The 21,093-nt window shown below is 47.1% G+C and overlaps 3 protein-coding genes across 3 annotated transcripts; all 3 read right to left on the reverse strand.

The window, feature by feature from the left end:
• Positions 1-3,713: 3,713 nt before the first annotated feature.
• Positions 3,714-5,043, reverse strand: LOC139554384 (uncharacterized). The gene is made up of 3 exons (XM_071367132.1): positions 4,559-5,043; positions 4,126-4,213; positions 3,714-3,963 (listed from the first exon to the last, which is right to left on the reverse strand). The coding sequence occupies exons 1-3, from the start codon at positions 4,904-4,906 to the stop codon at positions 3,779-3,781; spliced, it is 621 nt and encodes a 206-aa protein (XP_071223233.1). The 5' UTR covers positions 4,907-5,043; the 3' UTR covers positions 3,714-3,778.
• Positions 5,044-5,723: 680 nt separating this feature from the next.
• On the reverse strand, positions 5,724-11,663 carry LOC139554396 (serine-rich adhesin for platelets-like). Its single transcript, XM_071367144.1, has 7 exons — positions 11,533-11,663; positions 10,720-10,987; positions 10,467-10,622; positions 10,199-10,323; positions 9,789-9,825; positions 9,267-9,541; positions 5,724-8,697 (listed from the first exon to the last, which is right to left on the reverse strand). The coding sequence occupies exons 1-7, from the start codon at positions 11,544-11,546 to the stop codon at positions 5,754-5,756; spliced, it is 3,819 nt and encodes a 1,272-aa protein (XP_071223245.1). The 5' UTR covers positions 11,547-11,663; the 3' UTR covers positions 5,724-5,753.
• A 1,889-nt stretch (positions 11,664-13,552) lies between these two features.
• Positions 13,553-21,074, reverse strand: LOC139554397 (microtubule-actin cross-linking factor 1, isoforms 6/7-like). Its single transcript, XM_071367145.1, has 6 exons — positions 19,699-21,074; positions 18,724-18,941; positions 18,563-18,619; positions 18,359-18,458; positions 17,174-18,259; positions 13,553-14,170 (listed from the first exon to the last, which is right to left on the reverse strand). Exons 1-5 carry the CDS (start codon positions 20,861-20,863, stop codon positions 18,087-18,089), a joined length of 1,713 nt encoding a protein of 570 aa, XP_071223246.1. The 5' UTR covers positions 20,864-21,074; the 3' UTR covers positions 13,553-14,170; positions 17,174-18,086.
• Between the last annotated feature and the right edge of the window lie 19 nt (positions 21,075-21,093).

Below are 21,093 nucleotides of genomic sequence, written 5' to 3' on the forward strand. Positions count from 1 at the left end.
TGGTCCCAACCCCCTGGTCCCAACCCACTGGTCCCAACCCCCTGGCCCAACCTCCATCTCTTCATTACTTGGTTATGAAAACCCCCTGGTCCCAACCCCCTGGCCCCAATCCCCTGGTCCCAACCCACTGGTCCCAACCCACTGGTCCCAACCCACTGATCCCAACCCCCTGGCCCAACCTCCATCTCTTCATTACTTGAAGGAAATCATTCTCGAACACACTAAAGCTCTGTCTTTTCGTGGAGTTGTAATTGAACAGTGACTACACAGTTGAATGTGGGAAGGTGTATGTATGCATTGACTCACATCCACCCCAAGGTCCAGGAGGTACTTGACCATGCTGATCATGCCGCTGGAGGCTGCAGAGTGGAGAGGGGTGTAGGCCTTCTTGTCTTTACAGGACACCTCTGATCCATGAGAGGCCAGCAGTTTCACCACCTCAATGTGCCCTATGGGGGGGAAAAGAGAGACAAAGAGAGAAACAGAGATGGAGAGAGAGACAGACAGATGGAGAGAGACAGAGAGATAGGCAGAGATATAGAGGGAGAGAGAGGTTAGTTTACAGTGGTACACAGCACCATTAGCAATACCTACATCGTGTTAGTACAATTGAAAACCTACATCTTATCAACATACTCAGTCCATCATTCTGACATAATAACACACCAGAGGTGGACCATACAGCTGAGCTGTGAGGCTAACACACAGCCAATTCATTCACTCACTGGGATAAGGACATTAGTCAGAATGTAAATGTGTGGTCAACTCATTACCCATGTAAGCAGCCCAGTGGATTGCTCGGCGGTCCTTCTTGTCAAAAGCATTCATGTTGGCTCCTCTGGAGAGAAGCAGCATCACCATCTAACAGGAAAAGGAGAGAGAAACAAAACACAGGCTGAGGAAAACTAAAGCAAGATCTGCTAAAATCTGGCGTCAAAGCCTCTCTTGAACAAACTCAAGCATACAACTAGGGCTGTGACGGTCATGGGACTTCCGGTGTCGGTGATTGACATGCGGTATGTACACAGTCATCGACATAACTGACAGCCGACGGACGGACGGGGGAAACATTAGCAAAGGAAAACATTAGAGTGTTTAGGCCTAACTGTCTTGCTCATAGGCGCGTGAGTCTCAAGTTAATGGGAAGCTCATTTTCACCATAAAAAAAATATATAAAGCATTCTATGCATCTTCACATTTACAGACTTTTGTAAGATAGCTGACTATTGCTAATGTGATTAGTAAATTGGATAGTCATCATTTAGGCTAATAATATAACTCAATCACTGTTCGCAAAAAAACGGCTGTTCAATGAAACGCGTGGTGGAGTAAGCCTAGGCTAGGCTGTATCAGATATGTTTCTCTTTACAGGATTTTTTTTCTCCCCTTGTTAAAATATTTTTTATCATGCAATTCTACTACACTTTATATGACTATAGAGATTAGCAGAATCTTTTTCAATATGACTTTAAAGTGGCACTGACCCAGGGATAAAGAAAGTGAATATGCACACTCACCGGGGATATAGCCAATGGCAAAAATACTGTTCGCTCAATTAAGTTGAGAATTTTGATAACTAAAAGACAGATTAGTCTTTTCATTGTCTTCTCTTTGAAGCAATAGCCAATTGCTTTCCAAACTATGTTAGCCTGAGATAGTGTTCAGTCTTTCGTGAGATGCACTGTCAGGCTCATGTAAGAAGTCATATTTACACTTGACCACGTCTGTGATCAGTGCAAATAAAATGGACATCCTTTAGCTCTGGTCTGAACCTCCCCCTTCACCTTGAAAAAGAAAGGTTTGGGAAACCCTGCTTTAACAGGCTAAAACTATTTTAAACCGGTCTTATTTTGAGACTAAGTCTGCTCCAGCCTATAAGAACGAGGAGGAATGTCATAAAGTAAGTAGAACCAGATCATGAACTACAGTACTGTAAAGTGACAGATACTGAACAAGGTGCATACGGCTGATGGTAGGAGGCATCTGTTCTTAAATTGCTGGAGCACAGAAAGGATGTGTCCAAAACACATCCTACCTTTCCCAATGATGAGTAAAGGCCGTTTGGCCTATCTTTCCCAATGATGAGTAAAGGCCGTTTGGCCTACCTTTCCCAATGATGAGTAAAGGCCGTTGGGCCTACCTTTCCCAATGATGAGTAAAGGCCGTTTGGCCTACCTTTCCCAATGATGAGAAAAGGCCGTTTGGCCTACCTTTCCCAATGATGAGTAAAGGCCGTTTGGCCTACCTTTCCCAATGATGAGTAAAGACCGTTTGGCCTACCTTTCCCAATGATGAGTAAAGGCCGTTTGGCCTACCTTTCCCAATGATAAGTAAAGGCCGTTTGGCCTACCTTTCCCAATGATAAGTAAAGACCGTTTGGCCTACCTTTCCCAATGATAAGTAAAGACCGTTTGGCCTACCTTTCCCAATGATGATTAAAGGCCGTTGGGCCTACCTTTCCCAATGATGAGTAAAGGTCGTTTGGCCTACCTGTCCCAATGATAAGTAAAGACCGTTTGGCCTACCTTTCCCAATGATAAGTAAAGGCCGTTTGGCCTACCTTTCCCAATGATGAGTAAAGGTCGTTTGGCCTACCTTTCCCAATGATGAGTAAAGGCCGTTTGGCCTACCTTTCCCAATGATGAGTAAAGGCCGTTTGGCCTACCTTTCCCAATGATGAGTAAAGGCCGTTTGGCCTACCTTTCCCAATGATGAGTAAAGGCCGTTTGGCCTACCTTTCCCAATGATAAGTAAAGACCGTTTGGCCTACCTTTCCCAATGATAAGTAAAGGCCGTTTGGCCTACCTTTCCCAATGATAAGTAAAGACCGTTTGGCCTACCTTTCCCAATGATAAGTAAAGACCGTTTGGCCTACCTTTCCCAATGATAAGTAAAGGCCGTTGGGCCTACCTTTCCCAATGATGAGTAAAGGCCGGTTGGCCTACCTTTCCCAATGATAAGTAAAGACCGTTTGGCCTACCTTTCCCAATGATAAGTAAAGGCCGTTTGGCCTACCTTTCCCAATGATAAGTAAAGGCCGTTTGGCCTACCTTTCCCAATGATTAGTAAAGACCGTTTGGCCTACCTTTCCCAATGATGAGTAAAGGCCGTTTGGCCTACCTTTCCCAATGATGAGTAAAGGCCGTTTGGCCTACCTTTCCCAATGATGAGTAAAGGCCGTTTGGCCTACCTTTCCCAATGATGAGTAAAGGCCGTTTGGCCTACCTTTCCCAATGATGAGTAAAGGCCGTTTGGCCTACCTTTCCCAATGATAAGTAAAGACCGTTTGGCCTACCTTTCCCAATGATTAGTAAAGGCCGTTTGGCCTACCTTTCCCAATGATGAGTAAAGGCCGTTTGGCCTACCTTTCCCAATGATGAGTAAAGGCCGTTTGGCCTACCTTTCCCAATGATAAGTAAAGGCCTTTTGGCCTACCTTTCCCAATGATGAGTAAACTTGAGTGTATGCATGATAGATTTGGGCTTCATAGAAAGTGTTACAAAGTGTTCTCTGTTCATCTTATCCATCCAGGTTCTGCCGGGGTAGGCCGTCATTGTAAATAATAATTTGTTCTTAACTGACTTGCCTAGTTAAATGAAGGATAAATAAAATAAAACATATATGAAGTGCTTCACTATAAATACGTTTGACTATGTGGTTTGAAGTACTTTACCATTATCTTGCACAAACAGTAAGACTACTATAGATAGAAATCAATGCAGTAATGTTTTATTAAATAAAGGCTCTGATTAAAATAGTAATAAAATCAGGCATTTGGCTAATTCTTCTTCCCAAAAGCTCCTCTGAATGGTTTGGAGACGGCTCTGGAGATAGCTCGTAACACCCTGACTATGAGAGGGCGTTTACGGGACTGGGACTCCTGGGGAGCAGGGGCCAGTGTGGTTGTCAGGTCCTCCTTGGGTGGGGAAGTAGATGGAAGCTCTGGAACCTCACACTCAGCATCTGTGATAAGAATATTTCATAATCAGAAAATGAACGTGTGTGTTTGTCTGTCTGTCTGCCTGTCTATCCGTCTGTCTGTCCGCCTGTATCTGTAGTCACTGTTTTAACAAGCTGGCCATAGGGTGATACATCAATATGACATTATCGATGCCTATCACTTACTCTGTGAAATACGAGTCTCTCTGAGACATTTGGTAGGCAGCGCATCCTGTTCAGGGTGGCTCTTCGGTTCCCCTTTTGTCTTGAACAGCTGTTGACAAAACACATCAGGACAACTGAGCCTGTGTAAAATATATGGTATGCATCCCTAAATGCACCCTATTGGCTACGTAAGGCACTACTTTTGACAAGGGCCCATAGTGCTCTGGTCAAAAGTAGTGCACTATATAGGGAATAGGGTGCAATTTGGGACACAGCCATTGACTCTCTCCCATGTGTATTAGGATTGTATTACAGCGGCCTCTCTCAACCTCCTAAAGACAATGACAACAGCATTGTTCTAATGCTGAGAGACATTAGGTTTAGTTTAGTGAATCTGTAGGGTACATTTCAGCCCTGCCTTACAGAGGTAATCTCCAAAAACTGAGCCCCCTACCTTCATCCTGATCTTTGGAATCTTGCCAATTTTGGGTAGGAAGCGCCACTTCCTGTTCTTCTTAGTCTCTTCCCCTCTGGCAGAGGGAAGGCGGGCCATGCCGTCAGCCTTTACATCAGCCGGGCTAAGGCCCCTGGCGGGGAATTCCTCAGTAGCATTAAGGTCAGCCACAACGCCATGAGTGATGTCACTTGCGGCATTGCTGGTGTCTAAATAAGAAGAGCAAGCTGGTGTGACTGACCTGGGTACAATAACTGGGAGAAGAGGACGCAACAATGGAAAGCAGTCACTGCGTTCCAAAAGGCATTCTCTTCCCTTTATAGTGCACAACTTTTGAACAGGGCCCATAGGGTCTGGCTCTGGTCAAAAGTAGTGCACTAAACATGGAAGAAGGTGCCATTTTGGACACAACCAGCAAAGTTCACATCATAAAACGCAATGTATTGAGCATCATGTTACAATGAAGTCCTATGCAGATGAAAAGAGGTACTTTCACTTACCACCCTCCATTGCAGACTTGGACAGATCAGTCAGACTGTGCATCACCATGTCTGTCATCAACTTGATGACCTGATCCAAAACCCTGTCAGCAGTGGGTGGCATAGGCCTACCCAAACACTGCCCCAGGAGTCTGCTAACAGAAGTGTGGGCAAAGCTGTAAACGAGCTCTGACGCATCGTCCTTTGACAGCTTCCTCAGTGCTGGATTTGGCAGCGCTGGTTGAGAGAGGCTTCTGTGGCCAGTCATGGATTGAAGCTGGCGTCTTATGGTTATCTCCTGAATGAGACCATGGACCTTTGCGATCAGGTTGCCAGACGCATCTTGAAGGGCTTCAATTGACAGAAGCCTATCCAGATTTTCTTCTGCTGAAGTCATCTCTGGGTCGTCTGTCTTCAATGTGTCCATTATAGTTTTCACTATGATACCGGTGTCAGATATGTTAATTTCTTGTTGGCTCACAAGCGCTGACTGTGAACCTGTCTTGTCCATTGCGTTAGAGGTATGGCATTCTGTCCTTGTGATCTCATCGGCAGCGCTCATGTCAGGCAACAGGTCAAGGCTCTCCAGTAGAGTCTAACATGTTAGTGGCTATCAGACATTCCTCACTTGCATTCTTCCCAACAGATGAACTCTCAGAGTTGGCCAATCTGCACTTTATCACATTTAGGATCAAGCTGAGTGTCTTCATTGCAGTTTAGCTAAAGCCTTCTTGGCTGAATGCCACTGTTCCGTCTTGTAGAGCCACAAGAGGTTCACAACTTTCACTCAATCCACAACCATGGAGAGGAGAGGCTCTCTTCAAACTGGTGTCGCTCACAACTGACATACTCCTGGTGGGCAGACTGACATCCTCACTGCATGTGTCAATTACATGGTGGTCTGTGGAGGAGCCACTCGAAGACACAAGGGCTTTAAATCTTTTAGTCAAACTGACTTTTGAAAATGGCTTCTCACTTCTCACAGACGGCGGGCGGCTCCTGTCCTTAACAAGAGCAGTGTCAGGGGACTTCGAACATCTGAGTGTCTCCACAGGGGTGAAGTCCAGCACATCTTTGGCTGTGGTGACTGACACGGGTGGAAAAGACAAAAAGACGTTCAGTCTATCCTTTACTCTGTGGTACATGATTTGAGCAGCAAAAAATGAGTTGTCAAAGACAACTCTGGGATTGAGTTGGGACTGCAGCTTTTTCTCTCCTAGTGGGAAGGAGTCTGCGTCCTCCACTGTGTACTGGGATACACTTTCAAGGTCTTGCATGACCATATTCACTATATCTTCAGTTGTAGAAACCACATGGTGTGAGAAGGTGATGCTAGGCATGCTCTGTGGCAAAGAACAGTTGGCTTCGCTAGCAGCTCTGAGAATGGCCTCACGCACAATCTGTTTGGCCTTAGCTCGGAACTCAGCACTGTGAAAGCTCTGCATGGAAATGTTAGAGGTTCTGCTGGCTGCACTACGAGATCGCGTGAGCGTGGCAATCTCGGCTGACGTCACGTCACTCGAAATGCTGAGGTCCTCCAATTTCGAAATTATCGAGTCCAACTTCTGGTTGAAGTCGAAGGACGCATTTAACGTGTTCTCCCCAACGGAAGCGAAGCGGTCTTCCTTTGAAGTCTCCAACCTCAGCACCGAGATCACCTGTTTGATGACCCCTTTAGTGCAGGTGTCGAGGGTGAGCTGGTGGGCTGAGGCTGAGGACATAGAAGAGGTATTACTGTCTGTCTTCTGTACAGGAGATACCTCCACAGTGGTCTCAGTTACAAGTAGTCCAGTGTCATAGAGCTCAATTTGCACAGGAGTATTTTTTCCCTCAGTGAGAAGGTGAGAGGTGAAAAGCTTCCTCAGTTTGTCCAGGGTTTTGGTATAAATCTTCTGGGAACCTGAACTCACTTCCACCCAGAACATTTTGCGACCTGATTTCGTACGCATGGAGGCCTTATTGACCTCAGATACCTCATGCAGGTCGGAAATAATTCCACCAAATAGATCAGAGGATGCTTCCTCAATATTCTCCGCGGAAACACAGACAGACAGAACTTCCGACAGTTTCCCACAAGTGTCGGTTTTATCCAGCACGCCAGTATATGTGACAGCTGCATCCTGAATGACCTGAGTGATGCATTGCTCAGCTTTGACGATATACTCCTCCACTGGTTGACCATGGAGGATGTCAACTTTATCAGCAGGGAGCACCTTCTGAACACTCACATTCTCCTCTGATGGGCGTGGACTGTTGAAGATAATGCTCTCAGTGACCATGTTAGAGGAGGCGAGAGATGAGTCGAGAAGCAAAGACCTGTATATTATCGAGGTGGACATCTCTGGGTGCTTTATCATAGCAGCCTCCTCCAAAATGGCCGACGGGCCCTGGAGGACGTCAGAGATATCCATGTCCTCAATGGTCTCTACCAGAGACGATAGTAGGTCTCTGGCTGACAGGTTGGTAGGTCTCTGGCTCTCGAGCTCCGTTTTGATTGCTTGACAGACAGTTGCTGCAGCAACAGCAGAGCTACAACACAACTGCTTCAAGGTGGAGTCAGAAATAGATGATGACAGATCTGTCATGGACATGGTGGAGAGTTGACTCTCAGAGACAAAGGGTCTGAGTTTGACAGACACCTGTCTGACCAAGTCCCCAGCAAGAGCTCTCATATCTATTGCTCCACTAGCTGAGTTGTAGGAGCAGGCACTCTGTGGCCTTGACGGGCTCCTGCTATCCAAAAATCCTGTTATCCCAAAAACCTCAAGTACAAGATCCACAACATCGGATGACACTTCTGTCATTCTGTTGTTGGACAGAAATTGACTTGGATGAATGGTGCCTGCATTCAGAGTCCAGTCGCAAATAGAGTTGTCGGACTGACTCTGGACTAGTGGAACTAGACAGGTTTCACTTGGACCTTGACCAAAGAGTTCTGCCATTTTGAGCAGAACTGATCTTAAGACCTTTGACTTGGAAATGTTCAGCAGTGGGTCGTTGTTGGACAGTCTGGTGGACGGTCTACTAGCCGATCTCTGAACAACTAGGCTTTGTACTTCTGCCGAAATGGCAGTGAGAAAATAGGTAAAGGGGCTGGTCGCTCGCCCCTTGTTTCCTCCGTTGGCTTTAGCCTTGAAGATGCTATCTATGATGATGACTATAACCTGTCCAGCCAGAGGACCCAATATGGCCTCAAGCTCCCTCTCTAACTCAAGGGGAGACTTGTGGCCGTGCGCAATATGCTCTATGGCATGGGAATACATCTTAGCAGACACCATGCTTAGCATCTCTTGGGCAAACTGCTGACTTGCTGAGATACTACCAGACAGCGGACCTAGAGTTCCCTGACTGAGACTTCGCATTAGCTCAGCCAATCTGGAGTTGAGAAGGTTCATAACCAACTCTACAATACCCATCATAAACCTGGTGTCCGTTGGTTTTTTGACAGGTCTGTATTTCTCCCGTCTACTCCAACTGGACGACAGTACGATGTCACTCTGCGACTGGCCGCTCTGGACCATGTTGAAGACAGAATCCTCAGAGATTCCAAACACATATCTCAGTGGTGCTGAGTGGGGTCTGTGTCTCATCTCTCTATCACCACCCTCAGGAGAGGAGACATATCGCTCTTCGTCCTCACTCAGCAAAGAGGTCATGGACCTGTAGAATGCACAACAGAAATGTGCCATTTCATGGTAACAAAATACAAAATATGATCCAAGAATTTGGAAGTATCTAAGTAGTATTTCTCACTAAGTGGATCTGGAATGGATATTTGTACTTATAACAAGGGACATGGGAATAATGTTTTTAGAAAGACCTACAAGAAGAGGAGGGGAAAGGGGTAAGTACCTATGAGAGGAGGGGAAAGGGGTAAGTACCTATGAGAGGAGGGGATAGGGGTAAGTACCTGTGAGAGGAGGGGATAGGGGTAGGTACCTGTGAGAGGAGGGAAAAGGGGTAGGTACCTGTGAGAGGAGGGGATAGGGGTAGGTACCTGTGAGAGGAGGGAAAAGGGGTAGGTACCTGTGAGAGGAGGGGATAGGGGTAGGTACCTGTGAGAGGAGGGAAAAGGGGTAGGTACCTGTGAGAGGAGGGAAAAGGGGTAGGTACCTGTGAGAGGAGGGAAAAGGGGTAGGTACCTGTGAGAGGAGGGAAAGGGGGTAGGTACCTGTGAGAGGAAGGGATAGGGGTAGGTACCAATGAGAGAAGATGATAGGGGTAAGTACCTGTGAGAGGAGGGAAAAGGGGTGGGAGTTCGTGTGCTGCAAGTGGTTCTAGAACTGGTGCGCCTACTGGGTCCTCCACTAAAGCTGAATCTGACGCTGCGGCCAAGAGAGGTCACTTCTCTTGCCTCATTACTTCCTGATCCAGAAGAGCTTGACGAATCAGAGCACTCTATCTGCATGGTGAGGTCAAGGGCGGGAATGACCACAGTGGATGTAGACTCCATCACCCAATTTGTGATATCCATGCACCTGGCACTAAACTCATGTCTGCTCATCTGAAATGTTAAAAGACCATACAGAGTTAGTTTGTTAACGGAGCTGCACTGCTGCACCATGTGTTTACTCAAGCTAGTCAATTAAAGCAGTGGTTCAGGATGTTCCCCAATGCTGGAAAGGGGGGCCTGAGTGAAAAAGTTTGGGAACCTCTGAATTAAAGGTCCTGCACGATTTCCACCAATAAGAGTTTGGAATGTTTGGTCCACCTTACCAACATGAACTACTTTAGAAGTGACTATAACTCACCCCGGCACGCATATTCTCACTCAGCAGATTCCAATGGCTGAAAAGTAAATAAATAAAGGTACACAATTAAACTACATGACATTACCTCTATTCTCTTAGATTACATTATGGATGGACCTCTACGGAACTAGGCCACATCCAAACATCCCTGATTGGTCAGTTGAGTCCCTTGTATTTGTCCGAGACTCATCACCTCCTTCTCAAAACCCATTGGACGAGAAGGTCAAAAGGGAGGGCTTTCTCATCCAATGGGTTTTGAGAAGGAGGCGAGAAGAGAGTATGCAATTGAGATTGTCCCTATGGGTGCGTCCCAAATGGCCCCTATTCCTTAAATACTGAACTATTGTTGACCAAGGCTCTAATAGGGAACATATCTAGGGGATGCATGGGGAAGCCAAAGAGCAACTTACCCATCCTTCATGTCCTGCACAAAGGTGTGTAGGTCTGGGTAGCTTCTCTTTCCCCTGCTGAGGGTGAGGCTGGTCTGGGAGGCTGCAGCCTTGCGGGTCACGCTAGTGAAGGTCACCACTGCAGCCTGATGGGGACGACAGAAAGCAGACTTAGGCTGGAATTCAATCAAATTCGCCATAGCACTGTTAATGCAATGTCTGTTTACGAACTACTGTCTGCATGCACAAACAGAAATGTACACACACACTGTTATCTGGAAGCATTTACCTTTGCCACTCGTTCAGTCTCCTGGGATTGAGATGTCCCGGCTGTTTGTAGATCATCACTCTCCTGCATCACACTCTCTCCTTCGACCTCCAGTGTCAGAGTTGATGTGGCTGTCTTCAGATCAACCTGCTTCAACTCACTCTCACCTTTGGCCTCCTAGATTAGAAGACCTTTACTAGCTCAAGCTTTGAAAATTAATTTGTCATTTTAATCTTCAATGCGTCATTAAAACACAAAACACAATACATCATACCTCCTGTGACTGAGATGGGATGACAACAGCATCGTCCAACTCACTCTCTCCTTCAACCTCCTGTGACTGAGGTGGGATGGCAACAGCATCGTCCAACTCAATCTCTCCTTCAACCTTCTGTGACTGAGACGTGCCATCTGTCTTCAGATCAGCCTCCTGCATCTCAATCTCTCCTTCAGCCTCTAGTGACAGAGTTTGGATATCTGTCTCTAGAACAGCCTCTTCCAACGTGGTCTGTCTCTCAACCTCTCTGTGATCTTTATCAGATCTAGATACAGAAAAAGGAATCTCTCTAAGGTCACTATAATGTGCTATAATGTGAGTGTGAGGATGTGTTCCAATTATAGAATTAGAATCATAGAAGTAGAATGAATCATTCTAGAATTAGAATAGAATCACTCGAATTATATGGTTCCAATACTCTGAGATGACTCGGCCTATCCAGAGGTATATACAGTATTTAGAGAATTTGGCAAACTTTTAGAAAGGACTCCATGTTAGCGCCTTTGAGCATTTCATTTACCCAATAAGTCAACTATAAAATAGATGTTCAGTTACATATTATTGTTTAAAATGTCAATATTGCGCATGGGGAGCCAGCTCTCATATGGATATCTTTGATTATACTGTGTCATATAATGTATACATATTGATGTAAATGCAACATAATGCAGATAGATGTCCCATCTCTCTAAATACATGGCTCTGGGCCTACCTCTCCATAGGACCTTTGACCTACTACAGAATCTGTATTTGTAGGCCTATGTGATCCTGTAACCAGTCACAAATGTGTCATTAGTGTAAATCACTTACCTGTCTTCCTTCATAATATCACCGTCATTGATGGGGTCATCCAGGTCTATGAGGGTGAGGTCATTCCCACTGACCTCTGACTCCTGAAAGACAGCACAAAGTCATGTTTGGATGTCACCTACTGTGTCGCCTTTAGCCGTGTTGAAAACAACTGGGAACTCTCTGACTTCCGACTTCAGTGCGTTCAAGACAACCGGGGGAAAAAAACTAACTCCGACAGGGAAAAATTGTTTTCAACAGTCATCCAACTTGGATTTCCAAGTCAGAAGCGGCTTGGCGTGTCATGTTTCGGAGGACTCCTGACTCGACCTTTACCTCTCCCGAGCCCGTTGGGAAGTTGCAGCGATGAGACTAGATCGTAACTACCAATTGGATATCACAAACAAATGACTAAAAATTAAATTAATAAAGTCGGAAACTCTGGCATCTTTTTAGAGCTCCAACTTTCCGACCTAAAGACCATGGAGGTCATGATTTGACCAAGATCACTTGCCTTGAAAGCACCATTAACCCAACACTCATTGTCACATCATAATGCATCATATGCATAGAAATAGAATCACCAGAACATCATGTCAGGTGTACAGTTCAGTTTACCAGTCAAATTGCCATGGTCAGAGGCTCTATCCTTTCTAGTGATTCTATTTCTACGGTCACATCATAATGCATCATATCTATGCTTGTGTCCGAAATAGCACCCTATTTCCAACACACCCGCTGTTCCAGGTTGGTAAATCAAAAACATGAAGGGTCTGCGGCACTCCAGGCCCATGGTTGCCTAGCCCTGCACTATAGGCCTATAAATTACATATTGGCTTAAATAGAAACAACTATTCTGGATGCTGAAATAAAGTGGGGTTGGGATTACTCACTAGGGTCTTCATTTTAATTTGACTTTATAACAAGAGGGCTTTGTGTTCGAGCCTATTTAAGAAAAAGAGGTAGGCCTACCTGTTTCACAGACAATTATAGGCTATACTATCCATAGATCTAACCTATATAATAATGATTTAACAACAATATACTGGAATAAAATGCATAAATGCATAACTGATAAATGCATAGATAAGAATAATTTGACACAACAGATGGTAAATTAAAATAAGGCTCTTGAACCACCAAATCTGAAGCATAAATTGTATGGGGGTGGCATGGATGTTGTGAACGATCAGAAAGTTAAGACTCAAATTGTCTGTGTGTAGGGGGGGGGGACAAAAATGCATTTTGGGATTGTCATCATACTTCAATGGCAATACATTCCATTATGCAGCATAATGAAAAATGTGATTTCCAATTTTGTGAGGAAGTTGACAAAACCTTGCAATGGCCAATTGGAAAACCAATTGTCACTAAACATGGTGTCAAAAATCTTAGGAATATGTGGGACAAGAATGGAGGTTTTGTTAGTCAGCCTCAGCCTCAGTTTAGTTAATCAGATTGAGGAATAGGTTGAGTTACCCATATGTAATGAAATAGGAGATGAGGATGACAGCACAAATTTAAGTCGGTGCAACAGTCAGACTAAACTAACTGATACAAAAACACCAAACACAGAGGGGGGAGGAGAAATGCAGTGAAAGGTAAATATGGTGAAGAATGTGTCACACAGCACAAGAAACCCCAAACACTTTTGTTTTTGTAAATCACCAAACTGTAAACAAGCACTGATTGTGTTGGCATATCTCCAGATAGTCAAAAGGATGTTGAATCTGCTACTTTTCTATGCAACTCAATCATGTTGAGTTCAAGTACAGCCATTGTAAAATGGATTTAGTTTTAAAGGGGACTGTGACACAGCTATACAATCTATTGCTAGTGACAACAAAGTGAAATTAAACAAAATGGTAAAATAGAGAATGTAAATGAGGCTCAGGCACAAAATCTTTGGTAGGCTCAGTGCCTCACTTCCCTAGAATAATGTTGGTAATGTAACGATGCGTAGAGTGATGGGTGTGGAGTCAGGTGCAGAGAGCAGAGGATTCGGAAAAAAACACTTTATTCCTTACAATAACCGGCACAAAGAGGGTGACGCCGAACACAGGCGTAAAACACTCCAAAATAATGTACTACACAGGCACATACGCTGTACAGCGGACAATCCAAAAAACAGAAACACTCCTATACCAAATACAGCAAAACAATCCCACACGAACACAGGCGGGCTAACTGAACTTAAATAACCCCAACCCAAAACCCCAAACAAGGAACAGGTGAAACCAATTAGACCCAACAAAACAAAAAGGGAAAAAGGGATCGGTAGCAGCTAGTAGACCGGCGACAACGACTGCCTAGCGCCACCCGAACGGGAAGAGGAGCCACCTTCGGTGATATTCGTGACAGTACCCCACCCTGCCGACACCGGCCTCGAGGACGACCCGGAGGGCGAGGCACTGGGCGATCCGAATGGAGGCGATGGAATTCCCTCAGCATAGATGGATCCAATATGTCCCCCACCGGGACCCAGCACCTCTCCTCCGGCCCGTACCCCTCCCAGTCCACGAGGTACTGCAGGCCCCTCACCCGGCATCTTGAGTCCAGAATGGACCATATCGTGTACGCCGGGGACCCCTCGATGTCCAGAGGGGGCGGAGGGACCTCCGGAACCTCACCGTCCTGCAGGGGACCAGCTACCACCGGCCTGAGGAGAGACACATGAAACGAGGGGTTAATACGATAATACGAAGGAAGTAGTAATCGATAACACACCTCGTTTATCCTCCTCAGGACTTTGAATGGCCCCACACACTGCGGACCCAGCTTCCGGCAGGGCAGGCGGAGGGGCAGGTTTCGGGTTGAGAGCCAGACCCTGTCCCCCGGTGCGAACACGGGGGCCTCACTGCGGTGACGGTCAGCACTCCTCTTCTGCTGTCCACTCGCCTGTCTTAGTGATTTCTGGACGGCCCTCCAGGTCTCCTTAGAGCGCTGCACCCACTCCTCCACCCCTGGAGCCTCGGTCTAGCTCTGATGCCACGGTGCCAGGACCGGCTGGTAGCCCAACACGCACTGAAACGGTGACATGTTGGTGGAGGAGTGGCGGAGTGAGTTCTGGGCCATTTCAGCCCAGGGGACGTATCTCGCCCATTCCCCTGGCCGGTCCTGGCAAAACGACCGCAGAAACCTACCCACCTCCTGGTTCACTCTCTCCACCTGCCCATTACTCTCCGGGTGATACCCCGAGGTCAGGCTGACCGAGACCCCCAGACGTTCCATAAACGCCTTCCACACTCGGGATGTGAACTGGGGACCCTGATCATAAACGATGTCCTCGGGCACCCTGTAGTGCCAGAAGACGTGGGTGAACAGAGCTTCCGCAGTCGGTAGGGCCGTAGGGAGACCGGGCAACAAGATAAGACGGCAGGACTTAGAGAACCGATCCACAACGACCAGGATCGCCGTGTTTCCCTGAGACGGGGGAAGATCAGTGAGGAAATCCACCGATAGATGAGACCACGGCCGTTGTGGAATGGGGAGGGGTAGTAACTTCCCTCTAAGCAAGTGCCTAGGAGCCTTGCTCTGGGCACACACCGAACAGGAGGAAACATAGACTCGCACGTCCTTAACTAAGTTGGGCCACCAGTACTTCCCCCTAAGACCCCGCACTGTCCTCAAAATCCCCGGGTGACCCGACGAGGGTAGACTATGAGCCCACCGAATCAATTGATCACGGACAGCAAGCGGCACGTACCTACGACCCTCCGGGCACTGTGGAGGCGCAGTTCCCCCCTTAGTGCCCGCTCGTTGTCCGCGTCCACCTCCCATACTACCGGTGCCACCAGCCTAGCAGCCGGAATGATGGGAATAGGATTGATGGTCCGATCCTCAGTGTCGTAGAGACGGGACAGCGCGTCAGCCTTAGTGTTAAGGGAACCTGGTCTATACGAGATCGTGAATCTGAATCTGGTGAAAAACATGGCCCACCTTGCCTGACGAGGATTCAGTCTCCTAGCTGCTCGGATATACTCCAGGTTACGGTGGTCAGTCCAGATGAGGAAAGGGTGCTTAGCCCCCTCGAGCCAGTGTCTCCACACCTTCAGGGCTTTAAACACAGCCAACAGCTCCCTGTCCCCCACATCATAGTTTTGCTCCGCCGGCCCGAGCTTCTTAGAAAAAAAAGCACAGGGGCGGAGCTTCGGTGGCTTACCCGAGCGCTGTGAGAGCACGGCTCCAACCCCAGCCTCGGATGCGTCCACCTCCACTATGAACGCCAAAGAGGGTCAAGATGTGCCAACACCGGAGCGTCGGTGAACAGCGCCTTCAAACGGAGGAAAGCTCTGTCCGCCTCTGCCGACCACTGCAAACGCACCGGCCCCCCCTTCAGCAGTGAGGTAATGGGAGCCGCCACCTGACCAAAACCCCGGATAAACCTCCGGTAGTAATTGGCAAACCCTAAGAACCGCTGCACCTCCTTTACCGTGGTCGGAGTCTGCCAATTACGCACGGCTGAAATGTGGTCACTCTCCATCTCCACCCCTGACGTGGAAATGCGGTACCCTAGGAAGGATACAGACTGTTGGAAGAACAGGCATTTCTCAGCCTTGACGTACAGGTCATGCTCCAACAGTCGAACAAGCAGCCTGCGCACCAGGGACACATGCTCCGCGCGTGCAGCGGAGTATATCAGAATGTCATCAATATACACCACTACCCCTGCCCGTGCAGGTCCCTGAAAATCTTGTCTACAAAGGCTTGGAAGACTGATGGAGCATTCATCAACCCGTACGGTATGACGAGGTACTCATAATGCCCTGAGGTAGTACTGAACGCCGTCTTCCACTCGTCTCCCTCCCGGAAACGCACCAGGTTGTAAGCGCTCCTGAGATCTAGTTTGGTGAAGAAGCGCGCCCCGTGCATTGACTCAATCGCTGTGGCTATGAGAGGTAGCGGGTAACTGTACTTCACAGTGATCTGGTTTAGGGCTCGATAGGCAATACACGGGCGCAGACCTCCCTCCTTCTTCTTCACAAAAAATAAACTTGAGGAGGCGGGTCAAGTGGAGGACCGAATGTACCCCTGATGCAGATATTCGGAGACAAATGTTTCCATAGCCGCCGTCTCCGCCTGTGACAGGGGATACACGTGACTCCTGGGAAGTGCAGCGTCTACCAGGAGATTTATCGCACAATCCCTACAACGATGGGGTGGTAATTGAGTCGCCTTCTTTTTGGAGAAGGCGAGAGCCAAATCGGAATATTCGGGGGGAATGCGCACGGTGGAGACCTGGTCTGGAGTTTCCACTGTAGTAGCACCAACGGAAACCCCTAGACACCTCCCCGAGTACTCTCGCGACCACCCCGTGAGAGCCCTCCGTTGCCATGAAACAGTGGGGTCATGACAGGCTAACCAGGGTAGATCTAGTACCACGGGAAACGCAAGAGAGTCAATGAGGAAGAGACTGAGCGGAAACGGTGGCCTCCCTAATCAACCCTGACCATAATGGTCGACTAAGGCGTGAACTGGGAAGGGCATAGCCACTGGAACAATGGGGATCCCTAAACTATGGGCAAATTATCTGTCTATAAAATTCCCAGCCGCGCCTGAATCGACGAGCGCTATGCTGGGAATGCGGGGAAAACTCAGGAAAAGTAACATACAAAAACATGTGTGCAACAGAGGGCTCTGGGTGAGAATGGTGCCGGCTCACCTGGGGTGACACCAGAGTGCCCTGCCTGCTGCCTCGACCCCCAGAGGAACAAACCCGGCACTGACCAGATGGTCGCAGAGGTCTGGACGTCTTTGGGTAGCCAGCAGGTTATCCAGCCGAATGGACAGGTCCAACAGCTGGTCGAAGGTGAGGGTGGTGTCCCGCTGTTTAAAAAAAACAACTAAAAATGGCATATCAGTTTGGATACTGTAATATCCATATGTGTAAACATACTGAATTATAATTGGATGCATTTTACCGACGTAAGAATGAAAAACTAAAGAAAGAATGTAAACGGCTGTTACCTGTGCTAACATGATTAAAAGTGAAGTAAACCATACTTTTTGCGTTGTAGTTTATATGATAAGCTCATTGGAAGGGTAACATACACAGGAGGTACATAAATGGGCATAAACACGTGACACAGAAAATAAAATATTGACATTTAGGAATTCAAAATGCATCTAAATATATTTATTTCTGTCTATGGAATATATAAAAAAATGTAGTTAATAAAAAAATATATGTATAAAATATACTTGTCTGTACAGTAAGTAAATGTAGGAAATCCCAAAAAATATGTTTTTGTAATGTCTAAAATAAAATATATGTGTATAATATATATTTGTCTGTAAAGCAATGCAGAAGCAATAAGCATTGTAAAGGATGATAGAACACATCAAATTAATGTGAACATGAGGACACAAAGGAGAGATTTAATTAAAAGATCATCTTTTAATACTTTTTTATGCTGAAAAAATCTATGTATGGCAAATCCACTCTGGGCAAATGGCCTGTTGGACAAAAATAAGAAATAGTTAACATCCTTGCTATTTCAGCCACTTGCTATGTTAAAGAAAAATCTCAGTTAATGATGAATGGATACAATTTGGAAGGATTTTCCAGTCATAACTCAGTAGGGTAGAGTGTCAGGTGGCACAACCATTGGTGCCATGAGGTCAACGTGTGAAGGAGGGAGCAAGCCAGAGAGCTGTCTAGGAAGCAGTCCAGGCCCATGGCTTGGAGGCTTTGAGTTGGTCCCAGCATTGTAATGCATTGTAGGGTATCTGCTGCCCCATAGACCTGCTGGTAGTGGGAAAGCTGTTAGCAGGAGACCACCAGGGACATCTATGATCGGCTGACACAGTCTTGGTTAAACCACATGTATTCTAAGGCAATATTCACCTGCTTTCATAGAGTAAGGATTCACTCCTTTGGGGACACTGCCAGTGTTCCCCTGATATCCATATGTCCCCATCGGTGGAGGTGGTGGTACACACTTGTTCTGTAAAACACATCAACACATTTTCCAAATTGTTAGTAATATTATCACAGTTGAAATACAATGGTTGTTCACTGTTTTTAATTTCATTGAATTTAAGTGTGTACCTCAGCCTTGGGCTCAGTTTTGTTAACCCATCTGTGCAGAGTTGGATCCCAGACAATCTGAGGAAGAAGATATTAGCAATGTGAATTAAGCCACAATAGTTTTGTTTTAATCCACTCAATTGTCTCTACATAGAATATAGTGTTAATAACCAGTTCCTTACAGATCTGTCTTTGTCCTCAGGTAGATGAACCTCCTTCTTATTAACTCTTCCACTCCCAAAGACCCAGCTGAGCCAGCCTCCACTGTTATTGTGAACAGCAGGGGTCTCGGGCTCAGCCACCGGCCGGCTGCCAGTCTGGCACTGAGGGTTGGCCTCGGAGTGTTCCGGCTTGGTGATGGACATCATTGCAGGATGCTCAACATATCTAAGTCGGACATCTGTAATAAGTGGGAGAAGTCAGGCCACTCTGCTCATGTCACCATACAGAACAATTACTAGCTGACAGGTAGAAACGTCTGGCTCTGATACTCTGTTACAACCCAATCTTAACCTACACGCAGTCACAGGGATTACTGGGAGGTTACTCCAGGACTCTGCGATCGCATTGTTTTGGTTGCAAAATCAACAATTCAGCGCATATTATGAGAGGGCTTACAAATTTGACCAATCACCAAACTATTTCTGCATAAAATAGTCACATCACAATATTATCGCATAGAACTGAACCATTACCACAGTACAAAAAGAGGGCTCGCAGTTTCAACCAATCACCGCACATTTACTGCATAATATGATTCAATCAAGCCACACGTCAACACAGTTTTTTCCCTTGTCAGCGCATTTTTGCAACAAATTGGACAAAACAATTGCATATTGCTATGCAAAATGTCATAATTGTTGCTGCAAAATCTAGCATATTTATCCGCAAATATCAAAAAAATCCATGCGAAATCCTGGAGAGATTCACTGGAGTATGAAAATGTATACACTCACTACTGTAAGTCGCTCTGGATAAGAGCGTCTGCTAAATGACTAAAATGTCAAAGTAAAATGGAGCTCAACCTGTTTTATGTAGAAAATGCATGAAAGTATTACAGATATACACTCACATGAGCCATACATTTAACTTATAACAGCTAATTCTCACACTATCACAATGGTAATTTCTTTACTAATTAGGTAAGTTTAAGTGACCTCTTCTCTTGGAATAGAAATCCACAGGTGGAGTACACACTCCACCATCCCATTTCCACAGTGGTGCCACCATGGGGATGATGGGAGGTGGTTGTGGATGATTGTGTCCATTCTTCACAGGGACACTGGTTGTGAGGAAGATCTCCTCCCTCTCTGCAGGGACACTAGCCTTTGGGACAATCCACTCCCTGTGCGCAGGGACGCTGGCCTTCAGGAGGATCAACTCCCTCTGTGCAGGGATGAGGCCTGATGCTCGGAGGATCCCCTCCCTCTGTGCAGGGACACTTGATGTTTGGAGGATCCTCTCCCTCTGTGCAGGGATGAGGCCTGATGCTCGGAGGATCTCCTCCCTCTGCACAGTGATGCTAGCTGCTGGGAGAACCCCCTCCCTCTGTGCAGGTACACTGGCTGTTTGGAGGATCCCATTCCTCTCAGCAGAGACACTAGCCTTTGGGACAATCCCCTCATTGTGCGCAGGGACGGTGGCCATTGGGACGATTCTCTTCCTCTGCGCAGTGACACTGGCCATCAGGAGGATCAACTCCTTTTGTGCAGGGATGAGGCCTGATGCTCTGAGGATCTTCTTCTTCTGCGCAGTGATAGAAGATCCTGGAAGAATCCCTTCCCTCTGTGACGGGATGAGGCCTGATGCTCGGAACATCTCCTCCCTCTGCGCAATGATTATAGCTGCTGGGAGAACCCCCTCCCTCTGTGCAGGGACACTGGTTGTTTGAAGGATACCCTCCCTCTGTGACGGGATGAGGCCTGATGCTCGGAGGATCTCCTCCCTCTGTGCAGTGATGTTAGCTGCTGAGAGAATCCCCTCCCTCTGTACAGGAACACTGGCTGTTTGGAGGATCCCCTCCCTCTGTGCAGGGACACTGGCTGTTGGGAGGATACCCTCCGTCTGTGCAGGGACACTGGCTGTTGGGAGGATACCCTCCCTCTGTGACGGGATGAGACCTGATGCTCGGAGGATCTCCTCCCTCTGCACAGTGATGCTAGCTGCTGGGAGAACCCCCTCCCTCTGTGCAGGTACACTGGCTGTTTGGAGGATCGCATTCCTCTCAGCAGAGACACTTGCCTTTGGGACAATCCCCTCCCTGTGCGCAGGGACGCTGGCCATTGGGACGATTCCCTTCCTCTGCGCAGTGACACTGGCCATCAGGAGGATCAACTCCTTTTGTGCAAGGATGAGGCCTGATGCTCTGAGGATCTTCTTCTTCTGCGCAGTGATAGAAGATGCTGGAAGAATCCCCTCCCTCTGTGACGGGATGAGGCCTGATGCTCGGAAGATCTCCTCCCTCTGCGCAGTGATGCTAGGTGCTGAGAGAATCCCCTCCCTCTGTACAGGGACACTGGCTGTTTGGAGGATCCCCTCCGTGCAGGGACACT

Source organism: Salvelinus alpinus, chromosome 26 (genome assembly GCF_045679555.1).
Source record: "Salvelinus alpinus chromosome 26, SLU_Salpinus.1, whole genome shotgun sequence".
In the NCBI taxonomy this organism is placed as follows: Eukaryota; Metazoa; Chordata; class Actinopteri; order Salmoniformes; family Salmonidae; genus Salvelinus; species Salvelinus alpinus.